General features: G+C 40.6%; 1 protein-coding gene across 1 annotated transcript in view; it reads right to left on the bottom strand.

Moving 5' to 3' along the window:
- Positions 1–220: 220 nt before the first annotated feature.
- Positions 221–19,320, bottom strand: part of ENDOD1 (endonuclease domain containing 1) — a 39,925-nt gene continuing 20,825 nt past the window's right edge. Inside the window, 1 exon segment of the mRNA NM_001260700.1 lies at positions 221–2,079. Within this exon segment, the coding sequence (NP_001247629.1) occupies positions 877–2,079 (1,203 nt within the window). The 3' untranslated portion in view covers positions 221–876.

The following is a 19,320-nucleotide window of genomic DNA, read 5'->3' as shown; positions in this document are numbered from 1 at the left end:
ACGTCAAGTTAATCCAAGCTGGGCAAAAGATGTCCTTGGATCTGCAGCACCTACTAACAGCAGGGCTGTCCACCTTCTCTTCTCTTCTTTTCACCTGAGAGGACTGTATTATACTATTCAAGGTGCAAAAAAAAAAAAAAACCCTTTGCCCTTCAATTCAAACTCTGTTACGCCACGTTCGGCATAAAATGCTTACCATTACCTAAAAATGATTTTTTTAAAAGTGCTTATAATCACCTAAAAGAAAAATGTAGCAAAATTCAACTTTGGAGAAAATGAAAACTGTACATATCCTCGAGAGCCAAGAAAAGCTAAGAGATACAGAAAATTCTACATCCCCACAAGGTCATTTCAACAGAGAGGCATTATCTGCATTCCACCAAGGTCAGTTAAATTGGGGAGAAAGATAAGCAAATGCTGAGAAATTGGCTGCAGAATTTTTTTTTATCTGTTTTGCCTTAAATCACAAAAAGCAATGGGAAGAACAAGCTCCCTTTGTCCTTTTCTCAGACACTTTTGGTTTAAAGTTGTTCTTTTTCTAATTCTTCCCTCTCCTGTAATTTTTAATCATCAGAAATAAATACCAGTGCGTTTCAGGTGGTCATCTATGTCAGAGTGCATAACTGAAGTTATTAGTGGCTTGGGAGTTTGCACACATAACTGGAGGTAAACAGCAGATTACTACACCTAATCTCACCCTGAGCATTTCTCCTCTGTCAAGTCTAAATTCTGCCATCTTCTTTTGCAAAAACAAGCAGACATCCCCACCAAAGGCCAAAATATAATGATAACTGACAGTGAACAGAAACCCATTGTAAAGACAAAATATTCCAGCTTTCAAATTCACGGTGACTGGATACTATTAGTTTTTTGAGTTTATAACTCCCCAGAATTGTCAAAAGTAACCTTGTAGCCAATCCGCTTGCAGACACTAAAAACAACCTGAAATAGGCCACCCAGGGTACCAAAAGCAGTGTCAAAGAGCAGTGAGACAGTGCCACCAAGGCCCAGTGCAATGTCCTTGCATACAATTGGAATAGCGCCCATGGTATACACAGGGAAAGTGGCCACATCCACAAGGACACGGATAGGGATGCTCAGAACTCGGCAAACGGCCTTCAGCAGACAACAAAGGATCCGGAGAATAGCCCTGATGACTTTGGCCACAACCTTCAGCACCTTCCAGGGAATGCTCACCAACTCTTCCCCAATGGCCACGAAGTATGAGATGGTGGCTGACCCCAGGCGGTAAAGACAACTTTCTATGCCATTAATCACCTGCTTGGTAACACACCACAGGAGATAGACAATGTTCTTCAGGATTGCTACCACAAGGTAATAAATTAATTGAAAAAGCTTGATGAATGGGGTAGCAATGAAGCCCATGAGTTTTCCCAAAAAGCTACTACTTCCCTCAGATGCCTCTGGAGGCAACGGAGCAGACCTCTTGCTCCTGGTGCTAGAGGGGGGACTAGAAGTCTTTTGAGATTGCACCATTCGTTCTTCATCCTGGACTTGGTTAACCACTTCCAGGATTTTTTTCATTTTCTCTGTGTCTTGCTCAGTCTCACCACAGTTGTTCTGAAACAGCTGAGGGTTAAATGGAAGCAGTTTCTGAAGATCTTTTACCATCACATCTTCTATGATGTCACTGTCCCGGGTGTGCTTGACAAAGCCCATGGCCCAGCCACCTCCAGGGACAGCACAACAGGCCGCCAGCCAAACAAACTCAGGGACTGCCACTTTGTCTTTAACTCTGTAGTCTGAGGGCACTGTGCCTGTGAGGATATATAGGTCTTCCCCACTGCCACACTGTGGGGTCAAAGCCCGGTCCATTAGGCTGTGGAGATTCACGTACCACCGTTCCTGGAAGGACTGAGTCATTGGGGCTGAATTTGTGAGAGTGAATGTGGCCACCTGGAGATCACTGCTAAGGGAGAACGGGTATAGCTGTCCTCTTTGGTAATCAGAATCAAGGTAATCTGTATTCAAGGCTTGCTTGCTTCCCAGGCTGTTCACAGAGGTGATGGCCTCTGCCTCATTAATCGCCTCCTCAAGATTGCTGTTGGGGTCATCGATCTGAAAGAAGAAAACAAGTGGTGAGATGTATCCCTGCTTACAGCACAGAGGCAGCACTAGAATCATCCTGCCCAGACTCTGGAGAAGTCCCCACTGGTCTATTACTTCAAATGCTTGAGTTTGGAAGGACTTGGTTCTCTGGCACATGCACACTTCATTCTAATATATCAAAATCCTGGTGTTTCAAAGCATCTTTCAGATAGGCTGTTTCCTAGTCTATTACCTGTGTTTACCACCCCCCCTGCTCTACAGTAACACCCCTTCACTCACACACACACCCACCATCGTAATGTTCTTTTTAAAATCTGTTGTAGTCTGGGGCCAGGTGCGGTGGCTCATGCTTGTAATCCTAGCACTTCAGGAGGCTGAAGCAGGTGGATCACCTGAGGTCAGGAGTTTGAGACAAGCCTGGCCAACATGGTGAAACCCCATCTCTACTAAAAATACAAAAATTAGCTGGATGTGGTGATGGGTGCCTGTAATCCCAGCTACTCAGGAGGCTGAGGCAGGAGAATCACTTGAACCAGGGAGGCAGAGGTTGCAGTGAGCCGAGATTGCACTATTTTAACTCCAGCCTGGGCAACAGAGCAAGCCTCTGTCTCAAAACAAACAAACAAAAAATATTGTAGTTTCATGAACTTCATAATTCTCTTTTGGAATACTTTTCCATGAACTTCAAAGTAATTATAAAAAAAAAAAAAAAAAAGGGGGGAGTAGATCTCAACAGGCCAATAAAGTTAGAACTGCAACTCAGTTAATCAGCCACCAATGTTGGTTGCAATTGAAGGCACATGTTCCTAATGAATGTTTATACATTTTCGGATTTATGAAAAACAATCAACTCTATTCAGCGCATTTAAATTACATGGGGGAAATGTACAGTCTGGTGTTGTTTACTGGATATTTATCAGGTAAAACTAAAATTCAAATTAGACCAGTTGCTGCTTGAACTTAAACTCCCCAATATTTGCTATGATTAACAATTCATTTTCTGTCTTGGTCAATCTAGACATGTGCTATATATCAATTGCAATCAATATATACATCCTTTCTTGGTTCTGCTTTCTTTTACAAAAAATTCAATATTATTTATGATTATTTTGATCTTATCTGAAAGGACAAAAGGAAAGTGCTTAGGATTAATTTAGGATTATGTCATTATCCCCCAAATTAACTTGTAAATTCTTGACATCAGGAACCATGTATATTCCCCCAGAACCCAGCCCAAGGCCTGACGCATAATAGAATCTCAAGGCATTCTTGTTAATCTTTATGCCCTGAGGCGGCAGTATTTATTTATTTGCAGTATTTATAATAGCAAGTGGAACCATCCCACATTTTCAAAAACAGGGAAAGGTTTCGTAAATAACATTATGTTATATCCATCAAAGAAAAAACTCATTAAAAACCATTATGGCCAGGCATGGTGGTTCAAGCCTGTAACCCCAGCACTTTGAGAGGCCTAGGCAGGTGGATCACCTAAACTCGGGCATTTGAGACCAACCCGGGCAACATGGCGAAACCCCACTTCTATAAAAAACAAAAAATTCAAAAAATTAGCTGGGCGTGGTGGCACACACCTGTGGTCCCAGCTACTCAGGAGGCTGAGGTGGCAGAATCACTTGAGCCTGGGAAGTAGAGGATGCAGTGAGCAGAGACTGCACAACTGCACTCCAAGCTGAGTAAGGGAGTGACACCCCCATCTCAAAAACAATCATTAAAAAGCACTTACAATTATAAAGCGGTTCGTAATGATGAGAAAATATATGCTATAACGTTGAAAAGAAAGGGCAGGATATAAAATTAAATAATCACTTTTTAAAAGCCTTCAAGTATGTAAGGAAACATTTTGAAAATAAACATACGACATGTCAACATGGTCGTTTGATTCCTGGGGATGCAAGTCATATTTTTTCCTCTATTTTCTTGTTTCTCTCCTCGTACCTCCCTACCCACATCAACCCATAATATGTGTTACTTTCAAAAGGAAATACAAAAATACAAACCTAATTAAAATGAGTAAATTATTGGTAACTGATTCTCTAAAATTGGTGCTACTCACTAAACATAAAATAAACCCCGAGGGGAGTCAAAGCCATAGGAATTGTGTTGTACCTCTAGTCTGAGGGCAGTCCAACTGTGCATCTCTCTGGCTCTGCAATGGCAAATGAAGACACTCTCTTGCGGGTATGCGTAGGGGTATTGAGGGCAATGGATAAACAACTTGGTATATTTGCTGAAACCTAATGGAGTAATCTATCGGCTGACCCTACTCATTCAACTCCATGCCTTCCCCCATTCTTAGAAGGAGCAATGATCCTGGGTGCTCTTCACTGCTACCACATCCCTTGTAGGATAGAGATAAGAAGCTCATTCACTTGGTTAAGCTGCTGTCTCTGCTCTCTTATATCTGAAAGATACATCCCAAGGAAACATCAGCCTCATTTTTTAATCATAAGACCAGGATATAGCAGAGCCAAGATCTACGAAGACTTGGGTGTAAGGTCGGGATTGATGCACATTTCTCCATGGTTACTGGGGCATTTTGTATGCATTTAACCTGGTGCAGTGCCTTCATTCCTTCTAGGGAAACTAAAGATTGTTTTTGAATTGATAACTCTGTGGCAGAGCATTGTGGGAGCATGCTGGAGTGTCTTTAGCCCAAGAGCCACCCAAGGGTGAAACGTGCCTACAGGGGTTGATGAAGGCCTAAAAAATGAGCAGAGAAGAGGGACTTGGATGAGGAAGGGGAGGAGGCAAAAGAAAGAGGCAGAAGGAGAACAGGAGAGGATAAAAAAGGGAAGCAAATAAGAGAGAAGTAAATGAGAGAGAATGTGCCTGCATGTGTAAGAGACAAAGTGTCCCGTTGCTAAGCAAAAACCAGGACTTACAATGGACTTATAAAAGACTGTGGGGGTTGATTCACTCCCCAACTGCTATGCATGGTCTTCCAGTGCTGCGATCAGAGGAGACTAAGCTGGGTGTTTCAGCATCCTCTTAGATCACTTGAGTTCACGGGGCTTCAGATTTCAGCCACAGCTTTGTACCTGACAACCAGGTAAGGCCTTTTCTGCCCAACTCCACAGGGAAATTTCCCATACACTTACATGGGAAATAAGCCAGGATGGAACCAAGGTGGCTGGGAAGGCCATGGCCCAATTCTATACTGGGTCCTGTGCACCCTACTGCCCTAGGCCTTCCAAGGCAAAGTAACTAAAACATATGCTCCAGAAATACAGGCAGCTTTGGGCACGTCTTCCCTCCCCTTCCCCTGCTTTCTTCAGAACTTCATATTCATGTTTACTATATTCTTATGAACTCCAAACCTGGTTCTATGGTTTGATGACAAGATAGAACATAGTGTTTAAAACTGAGACAGAATATCTGGCTACTACTATACCTATATAGTGATGGGGAGATGGATTGGAGACTAGTATTTTTTGAACTACCAATTTAATGCTTTCAATATAGCATTATATGGAAGCATTTTTACTTTATTTTACAGATAGGGAAACCAAGACACAGAATGATGAAGAAAATTTTCCAGTATTCCAATAATTAGTAGCAGGAATGGAGCTTTTTCCATTTCAATGATTTCTTTTCTAGCATTTCTATTGTTTTATTTCAAATTCTCCTTTTTTTTTTTTTTTCTCTTGGGAGATCCTTTTTTATCTTTTAATAGTTTAGACATTGATTTTTAAAGTTCCTTTAAGATTTCTCTATTTGGTTTTTCAGTTTATTTTGTTGCTTCTACTGGTTGACTTCAAGGAGTGTGTATAGCTAAGTACTTCGCAATTTCTGCTGATGAGTTTATCTCATGAGAGGTCCATGGTATTTTGTCAAAAAAAAAACCAAAACAACCAAAACCCAATAGGATTGCTTTCGAAGTTGCCCCTGCCAGGCCCCTACAGAATTCTATGAATTGGGGCCAGCTTCTGAGTTATTTTCTCAGTTCAGGGTTTTCACATGGAGAAAGCAGAGCAAATATGGAACCACCATGCCCAGTCAGAAAAATGATACATTTTATCTAATATTCTATGTGTTTGCGGTGTGAGGAAAGGAATTCCACATCTGTTCAGTTGACCAGATGTTTTCTCCATTGTCTCAGGTTTAAAACGTTTATCCTAAAGCAAGCCTTATTTCCTTTTATAACTCATTATAGATTTATCATCCCAACATGTATCTGCTTTGCTTAAATTTATTTTTTTTTTATTTATACCACCTCCTGAATCAATGTTTGGTATGAGTAGGACAGTATTTTTCAACACTTTTACTGATGGTAACAAGAACTATATAGGCTGAAGCCTCTCTCTAACAATAGGCTACAGGGACTCTCAGGCTTTCCTAAATCACATTGGCCACTTTGTAAACAATCTGATTCTGTTTCCTTACTAATTCCTTTGTATTAACTATTACCCACGGCTCTTTTGTCTGTTCATGCAAGTATTTCTATCTCCCTGAAATTCATTTCCATCAATTTTATCTTTTACAAGTTGGAATTGTCAAAAAACCTGGACATTACATTATGAAGTCACTTTAACATATCATTTATAAAAAACATATTAAATCCTAGGACCTTTTATTTTTATTTTTATTGTTATTTGAGACGGAGTCTTGCTCTGTCACTCAGGCTGGAGTGCAGTGGCCTGATATTGACTCACTGCAACCTCCGCCTCCCAGGTTCAAGCAATTCTCCTTCCTCAGCCTCCGGAGTAGCTGGGATTACAGGCATGTGCCACCACACCTAGCTAATTTTTGTATTTTTAGTAGAGATGGGGTTTCACCATGTTGGCCAGGCTGGTCTCGAACTCCTGACCTCAAGTGGTCTGCCCACCTCGGCCTCCCAAAGTGCTGGGATTACAGGCGTGAGCCACAGCGCCCTGCCCCTAGGACCATTTAATACCATGCTAACTGATTTCCACTGAGGAAAATGCCCATGAGCCCACTATGCTATCTCCTTATTTAAGACCAGCTTTTTAACCAATGACAAACTTTCTTCTGATCCAAAGATGACTCATGTTTTAATAGCTTTTGTTGAAGAATCATCTGAAAAATCTAAATAAAATCAGTATACTAGCCCCCATCACTACCATGCTCACTTAACTCTCCAAAACAACTAAGTATGTCTTGGTAGGCTCTCATTTTCTGAAGGGATGCCAAAGTGTGTGTGTGTGTGTGTGTGCGCGCGCACGCACGTGCACACACACGCATGTGTAACTTAAATGCCCACTTCATCTATAGGAAACTGTATTAAAAATAGTAATAGGCCAGGCATTGTGGCTTGCGCCTATAAACCCAGCACTTTGGGAGGCTGAGTGGTTGGAACTTGGTCACTTTAGGTCAAGAGTTCAAGACCAGCCTGGTCAACATGGTGAAATCCTGTTTCTACTAAAAATACAAAAAAAAAAAAAGCGCAAAGCAAACAAACAAAAAAAACCCAGGCATGGTGGCATGTGCCTGTAGTCCCAGTTACTTGGGAGGCTGAGGCATGAGAATGGCTTGAACTCAGGGAGGTGGAGGTTGCAGTAGCTGAGATCACGCCATTGTACTCCAGCCTGGATGACAGAGCAGGACTCAAAAAATGAAAAAAAGAAAAAGAAAAAAAAAGAAAAAGAACAATAGTAATACTATTTGATTAAAATAGTCTTAGTGTATTCTTTGATACATTGTCACTTAAAGGGCAGCTGTATTTTTCCATGCTCTCTACAGACATGGTTTAATGATCTGGTTATTGCAATTATAGTAAATTACTGACAACACTGCTCCCTAAAGACAAAAATAAACCTATGATGTAAGAGGTTATTTCAGATGGCAATTTCTGAATTATACCTGCCCATTTGCACACACCACTGATCTTCCTCTTTAGTATCCCACTGGAATCTCTAGATATAGGGGAACACACAAAGCTCTGTCTTTTCCACCTCCCAGCTGTCCTAATCCCCCTGGACTGTCAATGTAATTTGATACAGTTCCTGTATTTAATGGAAAAATTTCTTTCTAATCTCAACATGTTAAGTAGGTTTTAGAAAAATGAGCTGTCCTCGCTCTACTAGCCTCCTGCCCCATAAATAATCTTATAATAAATTCCTTTTGAAATCTAGTATCAAGAAAAAAATGTATCTCAAAGAATTGGTCTATTTCCTTATATCAGACAGTAAAACCTATTTAAATCCATAGGTGGTTGGTTGGTTTGTTTGTTTCAGAATTAAATGAGGCGAAACTGAATTTTTATGATAATATGCATGTAAGGAAAACAATGAAAAATTGAAGAGTTTTGGAAGGGAAACATTCACCCATTCAACAATATTTGTTAAGCCTATATTACCGATGACTGGCACTGCAGGAGGAAGCATTGAAACTGAAAATAACAACAACCACCATCATGTATTAAGCACTGTATGCCAAACATTCTTCTACGAGCTCCACATGTATTATTAATACATCAGAAAGGGGCTGAGCTAACTATCCTCTCATTTAAACTTGCAACAACTATGTATTATTACTACCACATACAAGACAGGTGAGGAAACTGAGGCACATTGAGATTCAGTCACTGAAGAAGAAAATGAAGAGGGAGCACAGCAAGATGACAGAATAGAAGGCTCCACTGATCATTCCCCCATAAGGACACCAATTTAACAACTATCTACACAAAAAATTACCTTCATAAGAACCCAAAATCAGGTAAGCACTCACAGTACCTGGTCTTAACTTCATATCACTAAAAGAGGCACTAAAGACATAGGAAAAACAATCTTGAATCACCACCACCCCTCCAGCATCCCACAGCAGCACTGGCACTGGCATGGTGCAGAGAGCAATTCTATGCACTAGGGAGAGGGGAGTACAGCAACTGTGAGGCACTGAACTCAGCGCTGCCCTTGTTACATAGCAGGAAGCAAAACTGGACCAAACTCAGCCGATGCCTGCCCACGGAGGGACAGCATTAAACCAGCCCTAGCCAGAGAAAAGCTGCCAATCCCCGTGGCTGGCACTTGACTTTCCACAAGCCTCGCCACTGTGGGCTAAAGTGCTGTGGGCCTTAAATAAACTTGAAAGGCAGTCTAGGCCACAGGGACTGCAACTCCTAGGTGAGTCCTAGTGCTGAACTGGGCCCAGAACCAGTGATCTAGGGGGCATGTGATCCACTGAGACACCAGTCAAGGCGACTGAGGGAGTGCTGGCATCACCCCTCCCCTAACCCCAGGTTGCACAGTTTACAGCTCCAAAAGAGACCTCTTCCTTTTGCTTGAGAAGTGGAGAGAGAAGAGTGGAAAGAGCTTTGTCTTGCATTTTGGATACCAGCTCAGACGTAGCAGGATAGAGCACTGGTCCGAGTTGGGAGGCCACCTTTCTAGGCCCTAGCCCCCGGATGACATTTCTAGACACACTGGGCCAGAAGAAAACCTGTTGTCTTGAAGTGAAGGACCTAGTCCTGGCAGGATTCATCGCCTGCTAACTGAAGAGCTTTGGGGCCCTTAATAATCAGCAGCAATACCTAGGTAAGCATGTCACGGGCCTTAGATGAGACCCTGAGACTTGCTGGCTTCAGGTGAGATTCAGCGCAATACCAGCTGTGACGGCCACAGGGAGACACTTCTTCTGCCCAAGAAAAGTGGAGGAAAAAGTAAAGAGGACTCTACCATGCACCTCGGGTATCAGCTCAGCCACAGAGGGCATCAAGTGGGCTCTTAGATGGCATTTCTGGACCTGCCCTGGGTCAGAGGGGAGCCCACTGCCCTCAAAGGTTAAGTCCCAGGCCAAGCAACATTTGCTACAAGCTGACTTAAGAGACTGTGAGGGAACACTGGCAGTGGTATTCTGGCAGTACTCCCCGAAAGACTGTGGTGGCAGTGTCAGAGCCCACAGGGTAAGGCTCCTCTGCCTTTGGAAAGCGGAGGGAAGAGTGAGAAGGACTGCATTTTTGTGGCTGGAATGCCAGCTCAGCTGCAGTAGACTAGAATACCAGGTAGACTTCTAAGGTTTTTGACTCTAGTCCCTGGCTCCCAGATGGCACCTCTGGACATGCCCAGGGCCTGGGGGAACTCACTGCCCTGAATGAAATGACACAGGCCTGGCTGGATTTGCCACCTGCTAATTGTGGAGCCCAATGTCCTTGAGCAAACATAGGCAGTAGCCAGGGAGTGGTTACAGCAGGCTGTGGGTGAACCAAGTACTGTGCTGGCTTCAGGTCTGGCCCAGCACAGTCTTAGTGGTGGCGGCCACAGGGGTGCTTGTGTCACTCCATCCCCAAATCCAACTGGCTCAGACCAGAGAGAGAGACTCTGTCTGTTTGAGAGAAAAATAAGAGAAGAGAACAAAAGACTCTGCCTGGTAACCCAGAGAATTCTTTCTGATCTTATCCCAAGACCATCAAAGTGGTACCGCTATGAGTCTGCAAGAACCACAGTGTTACTGGGCTTGGGATGCCGCCTAAAGCAGATGCTGCATAGATCACAACACCCAAGTCCTTTCATGTCTCTAGAAAGCCTTCCAAGAAGGATGGGTACAAGCAAGCCCAGTCTGAGAAGACTACAATAAATACCTAACTCTTCAATGCCCAGACACAGGCAAACATCTACAAGTATCAAGACCATCCAGGAAAACATCACCTCATCAAATAAACTAAATAAAGAACCAGGGACCAATCCTGAAGAAACAGAGATATGTGACTTTTCAGACAAAATTCAAAATAGATGTGTTGAGGAAACTCAAAAAAATTCATGATAACACAGGGAAGGAATTCAGAGTTCTATCAGATAAATTTAAAAATGAGATTGAAATCATTAAAAAGAATTAAGCAGGAATTCTGGAGCTGAAAAATGCAACTGACATACTGAAGAATGCATCAGAGCTTTTTAATAGCAGAACTGATCAAACAGAAGAAAATTAGTGAACTTAAAGACAGGCTATTTGAAAATACATAGTCACAAGAGACAAAAGAAAAAATTTAAAAAATGAAGCACACCTACAAGATCTAGAAAATAGCCTCAATGGGGCAAATCTAAGAATTCCTGGCCTTAAAGAGGACGTAGAGCAAGAGATAGAAGTAGAGAGTTTATTCAAAGGGATAATAACAGAGAACTTCCCAAACCTAGAGAAAGATATCAATATCCAAGTACAAGAAGGTTATGGAACATTAAGCAGATTTAACTCAAAGAAGGCCAAGAGATTTAATCCAAACTTCCAAAGGTCAACGATAAAGAAAGAATCCTAAAAGCAGCAAGAGAAAAGAAACATAAAATACAATGGAGCTCCAATATGCCTGTTAACAGACTTTTCATCAGTGGAAACCTTATAGGCCAGGGAAGAGTGGCATTCCATATTTAGAGTGCTGAAAGAAAGAAACTATTACCCTAGAGTAGTACATCAGTAAAATTACCTTCATACATTAAGAAGAAATAACGACTTTCCCAGACAAACAAAAGCTGAGAGATTTTATCAACACCAGGCCAGTTCTGCAAGAAATGCCAGAGGGAGTACTTCAATCAGAAAGAAAAGGATGTTAATGAGCAATAAGTAATCATGTGAAGGTGCAAAACTCACTGGTAATAGTAACTGCACAGAATATTGTTAACATTGGAACTGTGGTGTGTAAACTACTCTTATCTTAAGTAGAAAAACTAAATGATTAACCAATCAAAAATTGTAACTACAACAACTTTCTAGGACACAGACAGTACAATAACATATAAACAGAAACAACAAAAAGTGAAAAAGTAGGGGAATGAACTTAAGGTGTAGGGTTTTATTAGTTTTCTTTTTCCATGTTTATCTGTTTGCTTATGCAAACAGCATTAAATTTTTATCAGCTTAAAATAATGATAGTATTTGCAAGCCTCATGGTAACCTCAAATCAAAAAATATACAACAGATACACAAAAAATAAAAAGTAAGAAAATAAAACATATCCCCAGAGAAAATCACTTTCACTAAAAGGAAGACAGGAAGAAAGGAAAGAAGAAAGAGATGACCACAAGACAACCAGAAAACAACAAAATGGCAAGGGTAAGTCCTTACTTATCAATAATAACATTGAATGTAAATGGACTAAATTATCCAATCAAAAGACACAAATGGGCAGAATGGATGAAAAAACAAAACCCATTGATCAGTTACCTACTAGAAACATGCTTCACCCATAAAGACACACATAGTCTGTGTCTTTTCCATGCTAATAAAGCATGGAAAAAGATATTCCACGTAAATAGAAATCGAAAGAGAGCAGGAGTCACTATACTTATACCAGACAACATAGATTTCAGGACAAATACTATAAGAAGAGACAAAGAAGGTTATTATATACGATAAAGGGGTCAATTCAGTGAGAGGATATAAAAATTTTAAATATATAGGCAACCAACATTGGAGCACCCAGATATACAGCGCAAACTTTTTTTTTTTTTTTTTTTTTTTGAGACAGGGTCTCGCTCTGTTGCCCAGGCTGGAGTACAGCGGTGCAATCTCAGCTTATTGCAACCTCAGCCTCTCGGGTTCAAGTGATTCTCCTGCCTCAGCCTCCCAAGTAGCTGGGATTACAGGCACGTGCCACCACACTCCGCTAATTTTTGTACTTTTGGTAGAGACAGCTTTTTGCCATGTCAACCAGGCTGGTCTGGAACTCCTGACCTGCAGTGATCTGCCTGCCTCAGCCTCCCGAAGTGCTGGGATTACAGGCATGAGCCACTGCGTCCCGCCTATAATGCAAATACTATTAGAGCTAAAGAGAGAGATGCACCTCAATACGACAATAGCTAAAGATTTCTACACACCACTTTCAGCATTGGACAGATTTTCTAGAGAGAAAATCAAAGACAAGGAAACATCAGACTTAATCTGCATTATAAATGGATCTAATAGGTATTTAATCCTATTATTTTCCTCAGCATATGAATCATTCTTAATGATACACCATATGTTAGGTCACAAAACATAGCTGAAAACATTTTAAAAACTGAAATAATAACAAGCATCTTCTCTGAACACAATGAAACAGAAATCGATAACAAGAGGAATTTTGGGAACTACACAAATACATGGAAATTAAACAGTATGCTCCTGAATGACCAGTGGGTCAATGACAAAATTAAGAAGGAAGTTGAAAAATTTCTTGAAACAAATAATAATGGAAACACAACATAACAAAACCTATGGGATACAGCAAAAGCAGTACTAAGAGGGAAGTTTATAGGTATAAGCACCTACAACAGAAAAATAGAAAAATGTCAAATAAACAGCCTAATGTTGCATCTTAAAGAATTAGACAGGCAAGAGCAAGCCAAGCCCAAAATTAGCAGAAGAAAATAAATAATAAAGATCAGAGCAGAAATAAATGAAATTGAAATGTAGAAAACAATACAAAAGATCAATGAAACAAAAAGTTAATATTTTTAAAAGTTAAACAAAACTGACAAACCTTTAGCCAGAGCAACTAAGAGAAAAAGAGAGAAGACCCAAATAAAGAAAATCAGAGATGGAAAAGGAGACATTACAACTGATACTACAGAAATTTAAAGTATCTACTATAAGTGGCTACTATGAGCAACTGTATGCCAATAAATTGGAAAATGTGGAAGAAATGGACAAATTCCTAGGCACATACAACCAACCAAAATGGAACAAGGAAGAAATCCAAAACCTGAACAAACTAATAACAAGTAATGAGATCGAAGCTGTAATAAAAAGTCTCCCAGTAAAGAAAATCCTGAGACCTAATGACTTCACTGCTGAATTCTACCAGGCATTTAAAGAAGAACTAATACCAATCCTACTCAAACTATTCCAAAAAACAGAGAAGAAGGGAATACTTCTAAACTCATTCTATGAGGTCAGTATTACTCTGATACCAAAACCAGACAAAGACACATCAAAAAGAAAACCAGGGGCCAATATCTCTGATGAATATTGATGCAAAAATCCTCAACAAAATATTAGCAAGCCAAATTCAATAATACATTAAAAAGATCATTCATCATGACCAATTGGGATTTATTCCTGAGATGCAAGGATGGTTCAACACACATAAATCAATCAATGTGACACATCATATCGACAGAATGAAGGACAAAAACCTTAGTATCATCTCCACTGATGATGCAAAAGCATTTGATAAAAGTCAACATCCCTTCATGATGAAACCCCTCAAAAAAGTGGGGATAGAAGGAACATACCTCAACAAAATTAAACACATATATAAGAGACCCACAGCTAGGATCATATTGAATGGGGAAAAACTGAAAGTCTTTCCTGTAAGATATGAAACATGGCAAGGATGCCCACTTTCACCATCATTATGCAACACAGCTAAGAAGTCCTAGCTAAAGCAATCAGAGAAGAGAAAGAAAGAAAGGACATTCGAATTGGAAAGGAAGACGTCAAATTATCCTTGTTTGCAGATGATATAACCTTATATTAAAAACCTAAAGACTCCACAAAAAACCTAGTAGAACTGATAAACAAATTCAGTTAAGTTGCAGGACCCAAAATCGACTACAAAAACTTAGTCGCATTTCTATATGCCAACAGTGAATAATCAGAAAAAGGAATAGAAAAGTAATTCCATTTAAAATAGCCACAAATCAAAGTAAATACCTAGGATTTAACTGAACCAAAGAAGTAAAAGATCTGTATAATGAAAAATGTAAAACACTAATGAAAGAAATCAAAGAGGACACACAGAAAAAAGGAAAAATATTCCATGTTCATAGAAGAATCAGTATTGTTCAAATGTCTATACTACCCAAAGCAATCTACAGATTCAGTGCAATCCCTATCAAAATACCAATGACATTCTTCACAGAAACAGAAGAAACAATCCTAAAATCCATATGTAGCCACAAAAGACCCAGAATAGCCAAAGCTATCCTAAGTAAAATGAACAAAACTGGAGGAATCATATTACCTGACTTCAAATTATACTACAGAGCTATAGTAACCTAAACAGCATGTTACTGGTATAAAAACAGACACATCAACCAATGGAACAGAATAAATAACCCAGAAACAAATCCACACACCTACAGTGAACTCATTTTTGACTAAGGTGCCAACAACACACACTAGGGAAAATACAGTCTCTTCAATAAATGGGGCTGGGAAAACTGAATATTCATATGCAGAAGAATAAAAGCAGATCCCTATCTCTCACCATATACAAAAGTCAAATCAAAATGAATGACTTAAATCTAAGACCTCAAACTATGAAACTACAAGAAAACATGGGGCAAACGCTCTGGGACACTGCTCCGGGCAAAAATTTCTTGAGTAATATCCCATAAGTACAGACATCCATAACAAAAATGGACAAATGGATCACAGCAAGTTTAAAAAGCTTCTACACAGGAAAGGAAACAATAAAGTGAAGAGACAACCCACAGAATGGGATAAAATATTTGCAAACTACCCATATGACAAGGGATTAATAACCAGCATATATAAGAAGTTCAAACAACTCCATAGGAAAAAAAATGTGATAATCCAATTTAAAAAATGGGCAATCAGCCTGGGCAACATAGTGGAACTTATCTCTATAAAAAATTAGCTAGGCATGGTTGTGTGCACCTGTAGTCCCAGCTACTCAGGAAGCTGAGGTAAGAAGATCACTTGAGCCCAGGAGGTAGAGGCTGCAATGAGCCAAGATTGTGCCTGCACAGCAGAGTGAGAGCCTGTCTCAAAATCAATCAATCAGTTAATCAATCAATCAATCAAACATAATAAAAAATGAGCAAAAGATTTGAAGAGACATTTCTCAAAAGAAGACAGACAAATAGCAAACAGGCATATGAGAAGGTGCCCAACATCATCGACCATCAGAGAAATGCAAATCAAAACTACAATGAGATATCATCTCACCCTGGTTAAACTGGCTTATATCCAAAAGACAGGCAATAACAAATGCTGGTAACGATGCAGAGAAAAAGTAATCCTCTTACACTGTTGGTGGGAAAGTAAATTAGTACAACTACTATGGAGAACAGTTTGGAGGTCCCTCAAAAAACTAAAAATAAAGTGACAATATGATGCAGCAATTCCACTTCTGAGTATATACCCCAAAGAAAGAAAATCAGTATATCAAAGCGATATCTGCACTTCCATATTTGTTACAGCACTGTTCACAACAGCTAAGATTTTGAAGCAACCTAAGTGCCCATCAACAGATGAATAAAGAAAATGTGGTACATACATATACACAATGAAGAACTATTCAGCCATAAAAAAGAATGAGTTCCTGTCATTTGCAACAACACAGATGGAACTGGTGGTCATTACGTTAAGTGAAATAAGCCAGGCACAGAAATACAGACATTGCATGTTCTCACTTATTTGTGGGATCTAAAAATCAAAACAATTGAACTTATGGAGTCAGAGAGCAGAAGGATGGTTGCCAGAGACTGGGAAAGATAGTGGGGATTGTGGGGGAGGTGGAGACGGTTAATGGGTACAAAAAAATAGAAAGAAAGAATAACCAATAAGACCTAGTATCTGATAGCACAATAAGGTGACTATAGTCCATAACACTTTAATTATATATTTTAAAATAACTATAAGAGTATAACTGGATTGTTGGTAACATAAAGGATAAATGCTTTAGGGTATGGAAACCCCATTTTCCATGATGTGATTATTATACATTCCGTGCCTGTATCAAAATATCTCATTACCCCATAAATATATATACCTACTACGTACCATTGCATGCCTATATCAAAATATCTTATATACCCAATAAATATATACACCTACTATGTAACCACAAAATAATTAAATTTAAAAAAAACAAGCTTCAGTAACTCGCCCAGGGTCACACGGTTAGTATGTGATGGGACCACGTGCCAACTTAGGAAGTCCAGCCCCATAGCTAGTGTTCTTAATCACTGTTTCATATGCCTCAAAATGGGCGTTCGCATCAATAAAGTCACCATCTATTTATGGAAACAAGGCAGATACATACAAATTTAAACAGAAAATCAAAAGAAAAACAATAGCATAATCCAGTTTATATCAACTGCTAAATAAATGTTAGAAAGAAAAACAACAATGGAATTTCAGAGAAAGGAAGGGCACAATGAGTGCAGTCAGGGAAGACTCTTGGAGGAAACAATCCTGAAGTGGAACTTAAAGGATGTGCAAGATGTTGACAGATTTGGTGAAACAGAAAGGTCAGTAAAGCTTTAGCAAGATTTCTACACAAAGGCTTAAGGGCAGAAACAAGCAGCCTGTGAAAACAGGACATTGGGTAAGGAAAAGTGACAGGTTACTTGGAAAGGGTAGCAGGGGATCAGATGAAAATTTCAAAAACATTGTTGCATCCCATTTACCCTTCACATAACCCTACAAGGTAGGCATCATTATCATCTCCATGTTAGTCATGGGAAAACCGAAACTCAGATGACTGGCAGGTACAAAGTCATCAAACAAGTATGTGGAAGAGCCAGGGCTTAAGCCCAGCTTCTCTAATTTCAAAGCTCCTAACTACACGCCAGTAGCGCCCCAAGCATCTGAATGAGGAGAGGAATGCTGACAGCCACAGAGCAGACACCGTGAGAGAACAGGATAAGGGAACAAATGAGAGACAAAAATGGTGCTGTAAGGAGAATCAGTTGTCCAGAGTCATGCCAAAAGTCAAGGGAGGAGAAAGCTTTGGCTAGGGGATGATCAACAGTGTGTGCCACCTGCTGCAGAGAGGAAAGAGAAGGATGAAGTTAAGGCCCAGGCCTTTGGTGATTAGAGACCAGTAGTGACAGAGGGCTCAGGAAAGAAGACAGCTGGTGGAAGTGACTGGGTATAAGCAAGAGGAGACTGCAGCAAGAGGCCTCTTGTTTAAGAAGTCTTTAGGCAGAGGCAGGAGAGGAACAGGACCTCAGCCTTGAGAGACAACCAGGTTACAGGGATAAACAAACATCATCTTCCATGGAAGGTAAAGGGAACATTGGGAGGCTGGGGCTACTTGAGTCTCTGCATGACAGAGCATCTTAGGGCAGGTTACCTGAAGCTCTATAGCAGGGGTCCCCAACCCCAGGGCCATGGACCAGTAGTGATCCACACATCAGGAGGTGAGCGGTGGGTGAGCAAGCGAAGTTTCATCTGTATTTATAGCCATTCCCTATCACTTGCATTAGCGTCTAAGCTCTGCCTCCTGTGAGAACAGCTGTGGCATTAGATTCTCATAGGAGTGCAAACCTTATTGTGAACTGTGCATGTGAGCGATCGAGGTTGTGTACTCATTATGAAAATCTAATGCCTGATGATCTGTCACTGTCTCCCATCACCCCCAGATGGGACCATCTAGCTGCAGGAAAACAAGCTCAGAGATTCCACTGATTCTACATTACAGTGAGCTGTACAATTATTTCATTATACATTACGAAGTAACAATGACAGAAATCAAGTGCATAATAAATGTAATCCTCTTGAATCATCCCGAAACCATTCCCCGCTCCCTGGTCTGTGGAAAAATTCTCTTACATGAAGCCTGTCCCTGGTGCCTAAAAGGTTGGGGACTTCTACTCTAGAGCATCCCAAGGGGAATGTTCAGAAGCCAATGGGTTGAAGCAGCAGGGAGGCACTGAACAGACTCCCATCCCTAAGGGCTTCTGGGCTGCAAAATCCATACAAATGTCAGGGGCCAAAGTCACTAGTGCAGATTTGCCATAGGGAGTTTGTCACTGAGGAGGGAGGACAAGCTGTTTGTGGAAAGTGGCCCTCAGGGAACACAAGCATGAAGCTTTGGAGCCTGCCAGTACCAACACTGCTCACTGGCCTCCTCCACTCCTTTCCTCTCCTTCTTTGGCCAAACCACTCTTTTCTCAACTTCTCTAGGGCTAGAATCATATCATCTTCACAAGCTGTTTCTCTGAAATAGCTCAGAGACACGACAGGGACAAGGGAGTTCCTTTAACTCCCTTCACACTTGTGTAAGTGTTTTGATGTGACAGAGGATCCCACAGGGCCAGAAGACTAAGAAAGATAACAGGTGTCCCAGCTGAGACCAGTCAGGGGACTACACCATGGGACAATGGAGTAAGAGTAGCCCTGAGAGCAGAAAGAGAGTAACAGAATGTCTCAGAATGTACAGGAGGATAAGGAGTCTCTGCAGAGGGTGGGGAATGACTGACTGGGAAGAATGGAAAAGGGAAGAAAGGTTTGTAATGTGTTACTAACATTGGTCACTGGCTTTAAAAAGCACACACACATATACACACATACATACACACACACACACACACGGACTTGAAAGTCAGG

Source organism: Macaca mulatta, chromosome 14, assembly GCF_049350105.2.
Source record: "Macaca mulatta isolate MMU2019108-1 chromosome 14, T2T-MMU8v2.0, whole genome shotgun sequence".
Lineage (NCBI taxonomy): Eukaryota > Metazoa > Chordata > Mammalia > Primates > Cercopithecidae > Macaca > Macaca mulatta.
This window is presented reverse-complemented; position numbering and strand designations above follow the sequence as displayed.